The 10,070-nt window shown below is 39.0% G+C and overlaps 2 protein-coding genes across 2 annotated transcripts; both read left to right on the top strand.

The window, feature by feature from the left end:
- Positions 1–1,669: 1,669 nt before the first annotated feature.
- LOC121880457 (glycine-rich cell wall structural protein-like) lies at positions 1,670–9,492 on the top strand. Its single transcript, XM_042387648.1, has 3 exons — positions 1,670–1,702; positions 8,974–9,298; positions 9,418–9,492. The coding sequence occupies exons 1-3, from the start codon at positions 1,700–1,702 to the stop codon at positions 9,426–9,428; spliced, it is 339 nt and encodes a 112-aa protein (XP_042243582.1). The 5' UTR covers positions 1,670–1,699; the 3' UTR covers positions 9,429–9,492.
- LOC121880438 (glycine-rich cell wall structural protein-like) lies at positions 2,478–2,822 on the top strand. The gene has a single exon (XM_042387625.1). It carries the CDS (start codon positions 2,478–2,480, stop codon positions 2,820–2,822), a length of 345 nt encoding a protein of 114 aa, XP_042243559.1.
- Positions 9,493–10,070: the final 578 nt, after the last annotated feature.

The following is a 10,070-nucleotide window of genomic DNA, read 5'->3' as shown; positions in this document are numbered from 1 at the left end:
ATACAAGTACAGGTATTGATACAAGTACAGGTAATACTGTATAAATACGAGAGAGAGAGAGAGAGAGAGAGAGAGAGAGAGAGAGAGAGAGAGAGAGAGAGAGAGAGAGAGAGAGAGAGGTGTTATTCTTAGTTGTGTACGTACAATATAACCAATCACCCGCGTCTGTTATCGCGTGAATAAATAAATCTTTTATTCTACCTGTGTTTACAATGCTCTTCGGCCACACGTTGTTGGCTGCTCTGAGTCGGATGAGCGGTAGGGCAACGACGTTAAACCTCTTGCTTCCTATACCTCATTCTGACGTCATAAAGTGATATTGTTTTATTTTCAGTGGTACTTCAGGTCATTTGATTTTAATGTGTATATTGATTAAAGAGTTTCATGGTAGTGACTTTACCTTAGTTAACGAGTGTATGGTGGTCATGTTACCTCTATAGTTATCAAGATGGTTATTAGGGTAGTGATGGTAATAATGATAGCCAATTTAATGGTGACAATGGTAGTGGTGGTGATGATGGGCATGGTATAGTATGGTAGAACTGGGAATATTAATTAACATAAATTCATGGTGGGTCAATTTATGTCAACAAGAAGAAAATATAGCTACCATGAGGTTTGGGAATGGTGAGGCTCCATCATGGTTAGACACAAAGGTTATTGGTAATGGCAGGATGATAATCGTTCAACATCTTCACAATCATTGTAATTATCATCATCATCATCATTATCATCATCATCATCATCATCGTCATCATCATCATCATCATCATCATCATCATCATCGTCATCATCATCATCATCATCATCATCATCATCATCATCATCATCATCATCATTATTATTATTATTATTGAGAGAGAGAGAGAGAGAGAGAGAGAGAGAGAGAGAGAGAGAGAGAGAGAGAGAGAGAGAGAGAGAGAGAGAGAGAGAGACACCTGCATCACCGTAATTATCGAGGTCATTGGCAGTGTTGCTCGGTGTGCCATAACTAACACGAGGGAAACTAAAGAGAATCTGTAAACAACAAGAAACTAACCATAATAAAAAAAACCTTTGTTGTGATTAAGCTTTGATAATGTGTGTGTGTGTGTGTGTGTGTGTGTGTGTGTGTGTGTGTGTGTGTGTGTGTGTGTTGGTTTCTACCGGAACTGGCTAAAATGAGTCACTATCTCTCTATTTCTTTTTCTACGTTATGTTTTTCTTTCATTTCCTCTCTTTTTTCTTTCTTTTTTCTTCGTTCTCTCTCTCTCTCTCTCTCTGGTTTATTTCTATAATTGCGTTAGCTAAAAATATTATCTTTCTATCTCTCTCTTTTACTGAATACATCTCTACTAAAACCTAACAGTCTTTTAAAAATCAATGGGAGACAGTCACTTCCACGCTGCCAGCCAAGACACAACATATTATCACCAAACATCGAGTGGTAAGTGATGGTGATTCTAGAGCAGGTCACTCGTTTATACGGATGGTGCTCACTGATTTGCTAACTCTAATATACCCTAATATTTTCACTCTTGGTGTGACGTCATCGCCTTGGTGCTCACTGATTTGCTAACTCTAATATACCCTAATATTTTCACTCTTGGTGTGACGTCATCGCCTTGGTCCATCTCCCTCGGGTCTATATAAGAGACGTCGGCCGTGAGTTGGGCATCAGTTCCTCGTCTTCTTCCCGAGGATCAACACGACCTTCAATATGGTGAGTCCAGTAAGAGAGTTTGACACAGGTTTTGGAGACGTTGCTACTTTATTATTATTATTGTTTTTATCTGGACAGGATCTTGACTTAAGTGTGTTTTTTTCAATACTTATAGAGGAAATTCAGTGACGTGGGAGGTTGGGAAGTAGAGAAAATGTAAACTTTGAAAATTGTGAGATTTTTTCATAGGCCTACGAAGCGTCGCCATTACGTTTGTTTACTATCATGTCAGAGGTTACAGTACTATTAATGAAGATAGTCACTAATAACTCATGTCTTAATTCCTTGAGGACAGTGGTTTAATTCCTTGAGGACAGTGGTTTAATTCCTTGAGTACAGTGGTTTAATTCCTTGAGGACAGTGGTTTAATTCCTTGAGGACAGTGGTTTAATTCCTTGAGTACAGTGATTTAATTCCTTGAGTACAGTGGTTTAATTCCATGAGGACAGTGGTTTAATTCCATGAGTACAGTGGTTTAACCCCATGTCTCTACCCTTTGAATATGATGAACTTTCCTTTGAGTATATCATTGTACTCAGAGGGTTAAGTCATCATTCTCAAGACGTTAAAATACTGAAATATTTCTCTAAGTGATATTTATATTTTCACGAGTGTAGATTAACTAGCGCCAATATTGTTACTGCCAATCTGAGGTCAGTGTAACTAGCACTTACTAGTACTAATCTCCCTCATAGAGATTCCTACTAGCACCAATCTCCCTCACAGAGACTCCTACAAGCAATTATTTCCCTCACAGAGACTCCTACTAGCAGGCATGGTGGTGGTGGTGATGGTGGCACTAGTTGAAGGAGGACCACGACCAACATTCTACAAAGGAGGTGGTGGATATGGTGGCGGCTATGGTGATGATGGCGGCTATGGTGATGATGGCGGCTATGGTGGTGGCGGCTATGGCAAGGGACATGGTAAAGGATATGGTAAAGGATCTGGAAAAGGGCATTGTGACTGCGGCCATGGCAGCTACGGTGGTGGAGGCTATGGTGGTGGACATGGTGGCTATGGCGGTGGCGGCTACGACAGCGGCTATGGAGGTGGTGGATATGGTGACAGCGGCTATGGCGGTGGTGGATATGGTGACAGTGGTAAGAATCTCGACTAGATATTTGTTAATACTATTTCCCAAAACAATAATACTAATTGTCTTAAGAATTCATCAAACAGTGAATAATAATATTGCATTGTTGAAGGAATTAGTCATGAAATCACCAGAGATTCTCCCACCAGTTTATAACACCTTAACACTATCCACCTTAACGCTAACCTAACCTAACTTAAATTAGTCTCCCAGGTAAAGTTAGGGTAATTAATCATCAGGTGAAATAACCTGAGGTGGTAATATTCAGGTGATTCTATAATTGTCTATATAATTATAATGTATTATACAAATTAATTTTTTTGGAAATATTGTAGTAAAAATCATCTTATTTTTTTCAGGTTATCACTAAAAGGAGTTACTACTACATTTATCAGTTATGTTATGTTAATTTTAAGTAATAAAATGTTGATATTGTAATTTTATTTGTTTTAAAAACCTTATTTTTGATATCGTTAAACCACACACACACACACACACACACACACAAAACCGTAGTCATGCACATCAATACCGCCACCACTCCAGTGCAAACCCCAGCAGTCACAGTGGGTGCCCATCCTCTCCAGTTAGTGCAGTCTGCCAAACTCCTGGGTGTTACCATAGACCACAAACTGGACTGGAAGGCCCATGTAAACAACTCAATCAAGGCAGCCTTGTACCGACTCTACATGCTACGACGACTCAGGTCATTTGGGGCACCCACGCCAGAGCTGAAGACTATCTACAACGCTTTTGTTCTCCCCAAATTAAAGTATGCGTCACCAGCCTGGTCGTGTTCTCTCAACTCCACCCAACAACGTCAGCTAGAGAAGGTACAGAAGAGGGCCTGCAGAATCATGCTCGGCGCAGAATACTCCGGCTACAACAAGCTCTCTCCACCCTGGAAATGCCAGCCCTCAGTGACCTCCACCACCAAGCACTAGCAAGGTTTGGCAGTGGATTACTGCACCATCCTCGTCATCGCCACCTCCTGCCACCGGCAGTCCCCCACCCACCTCGAGCAGTCCGCCACTACAACAAAATTCAGCCCATAAGAGCCCGCACTGATAGATATAAGAATAGCACCATCCCATCTAATGTTAAAATAATAAACAGCTCCTGATTTATGTACTGTACAGCCCTGTACATGTATTGAGCGTATATTATTATGTCTAAATCACATGTACTGTAAGTTGTATATTTTCAGCCACCGGCTGCAAATCTATTAATAAACCGTTTATTATTATTATTATTATTATTACACACACACACACACACACACACACACACACACACACACACACACACACATATATATATATATATATATATATATATATATATATATATATATATATATATATATATATATATACACAAAGCTGAAACACAGCAGCGTCTCCTTCCACCCACGTACCCGCCTAAACAACTGACCACACATAATCCTTATCTCCAACACACTGGCAAAGTGAGAGCTCTTGAACACATCCATACATAACTTACAAACAGAAACATAACATCACACAGTTCTCTTAACACTGTCTGTGGGGGGGCTGGAAGTGCTGTCTTTGCGACTCAGCCTAACGGTAATGTAATAGAGAAAGGAACTAGAATCAGTAACTGGTCATCCACTCTCCAGACTGAACTATTTGCCATACTCAGCCCTGAAACTTGTTGAAGAAACTGCCACTGACAGTCTCATCACCACTGACTCCTTATCCTCACTACTTGCTCTTGATAATCTTAACTCAGAGTGTCTGTCACCCGCTTGTCTCTGAGGCCAGACACAAGCATACAGTATGTGCCTTGTTGACGGGAGGTATCAGGATCAAGCTGCTGTGGATCCCGTCTCACATAGGCATTAGTGAACATGATAGAGTTGATGCCTTAGCTAAACTCACGTCCAACAATGACAATGTTGAGTACAATCTGGGACTGTCAAACAGAACATTAAAAACTGTAATAAAAAAAGAGCGTTCGGGTAAATTTGAAGCAAGTAGACAAGTGCAAACAAGCACAAGTCAATCCATTGTTTACCATGATGAGATGTATCAAGTGAAACGTGTATATGGAGCAAGTAACAAGATCACTAGATTACAAGATGTTGTAACCGCTAGACTAAGGTTAGGATATAAGTACCTCTAGCAGTATGTCCCTCAAGCAGATGTGAAGAAAACTAAATGTAAAGTGTGTGGCCAGACATGAAGCTGCACACTACAACACTACGTCTTAGATTATGAAAAACTAGAACCTTAAAGAAACAATGTACTGGACATAATCTGTAACACTCACTGCTATAATATCCTGACCACTGGAATATGATAAACACCCTTTGTGGGATTTGACTCTGTAATCTCTTTTTGCTCTACCGCTCACAGGATGAGTATAAGGTGTACAATGAACTAGGTGCTGTCCGCGGTAAAATTCAAATTCCTTTCACACACACACACACACACACACACACACACACACACACACACACACACACACACACACACATCATATAAAAACACCAATCTAATGTTTTCTCACTACACAAACAATCCCTCAACAAACATAAACAAACTACATTTCTAATTTACTCTCACCGACGCCGAGCAGCTCGTGTAGGGCGGCCAGTGCCATGTATGTATGTATGTATGTATGTATGTATGTATGTATGTATGTATGTATTGTGACTGTATAACTGAAGAATATTAAAAGTGTTACAGTGTTGAAACTAGACAGTAATAGTGATCATAACGAACCTCGAGATTCAGTGTGATTTTGGTGTTGAAAAGTCACTCACTATACAAGGGTCAAGGTGAGAACGTTAATAAATACCAATGACCTCAACAGAGCTCATTAATTACTATAATACCTACTATACTTTTTCTCTTCTTGGGTCATAAGGTCAAAAGGTCAAAAGGTCATGTCACAATACGTAATGAAAAATTAATACATTATTTTGTATTATGTTTCTGAAATAAAACAATAAAAAAATATAAGATGTACAACCAGTTTTTGAAAGACAATTTAAGTACATAATTTTCTACGTGAAAAATCTGGGACTTCTCATGAAGCATTAGTGATGAAGTGCAATGCTGTCTTATATGCAAGGTCAAATACGCTATCTTGTGTCATTTATTTAGATTAGGTTAATTTGGGTTAATTACGTTAATTCAAGTTAGATTAGGCTAATTTAGGATAGAGGAGGTTAATTTAGGTTAGATTAGGTCAATTTAGGTTAGATTAGGTTACTTTAGGTTAGATTAGGTTACTTTAGGTTAGGTTAGCATTAGGGTGGTCAATATTAAGGTTAAATAAACTGGAGGGGAACTTATCTTCATGTGATCCAAAACCAGTCGTTGAGTCTTGCTGAAACTTAACTGATATATCACCCAGATGATTCTTGTTCTTTACTCTGAAGGACGGCAGTGTGTGGTAGCTAAGATGGAGGCTCATATCATTTGTGGTGTCTGACATCATCAAATATGGTGTCTGACGTCATCATTTGTGGTGTCTGACATCATCAAATATGGTGTCTGACGTCATCATTCGTGTTTGACTTCATCATTAATGGAGTCTGACTTCATCATTCGTGGTGTGTGTGACGTGGGTGATGAGGCCCATAAGACTTACTGTAGACCAAGTGTGTATTAACACCATGGTCGACCACCATTATAAACAGTAGCTCAGATACAAGAAAAAATTGAACATTTTATCTTGTTCACTTTGGGTCAGTCTTAAGGTTAGTTATAAGTGAACGCCAGTGCTGACGAAAGGTAGACGAACGCTACTCTATACGTTGTTATTACGGTATAGCCTGAGTGCTCGTGCTGGCGTTAATTTTACGGTACATGCCAGGTGAAAGGAACTGCCAGACGCTGTTTAGTGCTAGTTATGGCGTTCGTTGATCTTACCGTCCAGACACATGTTTCAGAGACGATATTTTTAATACGTTATGTCAAGTCAGATTCCCAATGGCGCCTACGTTAAAATTTCTTCCTAACTGTACATGTGTAACAAATATGTGTCAAAATGGCGACCAAATTACACTAAAACTATACCCAAGTAAAGTGTGGTGTTCAATCCTATAATTAAAACACAGAATAAAATTACGATTGATTGGCTATAAATTTGTCTATATATTCAAAGCAAAGAAAACTCCGGTGTGCACATTACAAGATAAAATTTACCTTATGAAAATCTGAGAATCCCGTAAGATTATAAAAAAAAATTACTTGAGGTAAGGAAGGTCATGATGAGGTAGGATTAACACGTATAGTGCTGACTGACGACTTATTTGCTTCGTAATATATTCATGATTATTTTCCTCAGAGGGTGTGTGACGTCATCGCCTTGGTCCACCTCCCCTGGCCTATATAAGAGACGTCGGCCGTGTGTTGGACATCAGTTTCTCGTCTTCTCCCCGAGGATCAACACGACCTTCAGTATGGTACACACACGTAGCTGTTTACTGTTTGTGAATTCAATGTTTCAAAGTATAATCATTTACTAACTTTGATTTTTAAGTTGGAAACCTGAAGAAGAAAAATTGTGAATATTATATACATAAATAGTTAATGTGTCCTAGCTAGTTAACTTCACAGTGTACTAACTAGTTAACTTCACAGTGTACTAACTAGTTAACACCACAGTGTACTAACTAGTTAACACCACAGTGTACTAACTAGTTAACATCACAGTGTACTAACTAGTTAACACCACAGTGTACTAACTAGTTAACATCACAGTGCACTAACTAGTTAACACCACAGTGTACTAACTAGTTAACATCACAGTGTACTAACTAGTTAACACCACAGTGTACTAACTAGTTAACATCACAGTGCACTAACTAGTTAACACCACAGTGCACTAACTAGTTAACACCACAGTGCACTAACTAGTTAACATCACAATGTACTAACTAGTTAACACCACAGTGTACTAACTAGTTAACACCACAGTGTACTAACTAGTTAACACCACAGTGCACTAAATAGTTAACATCACAGTGTACTAACTAGTTAACATCACAGTGTACTAACTAGTTAACACCACAGTGTACTAACTAGTTAACATCACAGTGTACTAACTAGTTAACACCACAGTGTACTAACTAGTTAACATCACAGTGCACTAACTAGTTAACACCACAGTGTACTAACTTGTTAACATCACAGTGTACTAACTAGTTAACATCACAGTGTACTAACTAGTTAACACACAGTGTACTAACTAGTTAACACCACAGTGTACTAACTAGTTAACATCACAGTGCACTAACTAGTTAACACCACAGTGCACTAACTAGTTAACATCACAGTGTACTAACTAGTTAACATCACAGTGTACTAACTAGTTAACACCACAGTGTACTAACTAGTTAACACCACAGTGTACTAACTAGTTAACACCACAGTGCACTAAATAGTTAACATCACAGTGTACTAACTAGTTAACACCACAGTGTACTAACTAGTTAACACCACAGTGTACTAACTAGTTAACACCACAGTGCACTAACTAGTTAACATCACAGTGTACTAACTAGTTAACACCACAGTGTACTAACTAGTTAACACCACAGTGTACTAACTAGTTAACACCACAGTGTACTAACTAGTTAACACCACAATGTACTAACTAGTTAACACCACAATGTACTAACTAGTTAACACCACAGTGCACTAACTAGTTAACACCACAGTGTACTAACTAGTTAACACCACAATGTACTAACTAGTTAACACCACAGTGTACTAACTAGTTAACACCACAATGTACTAACTAGTTAACATCACAGTGTCCTAGCTAGTTAACTTCACAGTGTACTAACTAGTTAACATCACAGTGTACTAACTAGTTAACATCACAGTGTACTAACTAGTTAACACCACAGTGTACTAACTAGTTAACACCACAGTGTACTAACTAGTTAACATCACAGTGCACTAACTAGTTAACACCACAGTGTACTAACTAGTTAACACCACAGTGTACTAACTAGTTAACACCACAGTGTACTAACTAGTTAACACCACAGTGTACTAACTAGTTAACACCACAGTGTACTAACTAGCTGTAATCGTAACCTCAAAGGTGTCAGAGGTATAACTAGTATCAATATTGTTACTGAAAGTTTGCGTTAAGTGTAACTAGTATTTTCAAGTAAATATCTCCCTCACAGAGACTCCTACTAGCAGGCGTGGTGGTGGTGGTGATGGTGGCGCTAGTTGAAGGAGGACCACGACCAACATTCTACAAGGGAGGTGGTGGATATGGTGGCGGCTATGGTGATGATGGCGGCTATGGCGGTGGCGGCTATGGCGGTGGCGGCTATGGCAAGGGACATGGCAAAGGATATGGTAAAGGATCTGGAAAAGGGCATTGTGACTGTGGTGGAGGTGGATATGGCGGTGGACATGGTGGCTACGGCGGTGGCGGATATGGCGGTGGAGGCTATGGTGGTGGACATGGCGGCTATGGTGGTGGCGGATATGGGAAAGGTAAAGGTAAGAATCCCTAATTAAAGCAAAATTACAAAAAATACAGGTAATTCTATATTCTAAATTGAAATAATGATAAATTTTAACATATAGGAAAATAATTAATGTTTTATTTCTCGTTGCAGGTTACCACTAGGCCGGAGTCATAACAATACCCGGTTGTTTATTGTTGATGTTTGTTCAATAAAGTTTTACCAATATTTGATGTCTTCTTGTTACAACCTTTAATAAATATACGTGAGAGATTGTTACTTACTTTGTCACTTAAATATACTGTATATACACTACAGTATATATAAATGGAACTATGTAAGAATATATACACATAAATTCACCCATCATACTGCATATACTGTATAGTAATGTATACATATATATGCAATGTCTATAACCATAGGCGCAAACACTACTACTACTTTGCTGTCACTCGGAATCGACTATGACACACACACACACACACACACACACACACACACACACACACACACACACACACACACAGGATAAAGACACACTAGGTGCTGCTTTCATTACCGCCTTTGCCTCTACCCTCTTCCATCTCCTCCTCACCAATATTTATTACATCCTCCCACCAACAATACAGGGAATAGATTGACCATCAACTCACAACTGATACACAAAAGTAACAATTTCAACTCAAAAAGAATGTAAAGAAGTCTTGGACAAAGTAAATTTCTTATAAGTTAGTGGTCAGTGGTCACGGCTGATGTAATGTAGATCTCACCAGCCAGGTCTTAGACTCCTACGCCGAAGACCT

Source organism: Homarus americanus, unplaced genomic scaffold, assembly GCF_018991925.1.
Source record: "Homarus americanus isolate GMGI-L3 unplaced genomic scaffold, GMGI_Hamer_2.0 scaffold39541, whole genome shotgun sequence".
Classification (NCBI taxonomy): Eukaryota; Metazoa; Arthropoda; class Malacostraca; order Decapoda; family Nephropidae; genus Homarus; species Homarus americanus.
The sequence above is the reverse complement of the archived record's forward strand: the minus strand, read 5'-3'. Positions and strand labels throughout refer to the sequence as shown.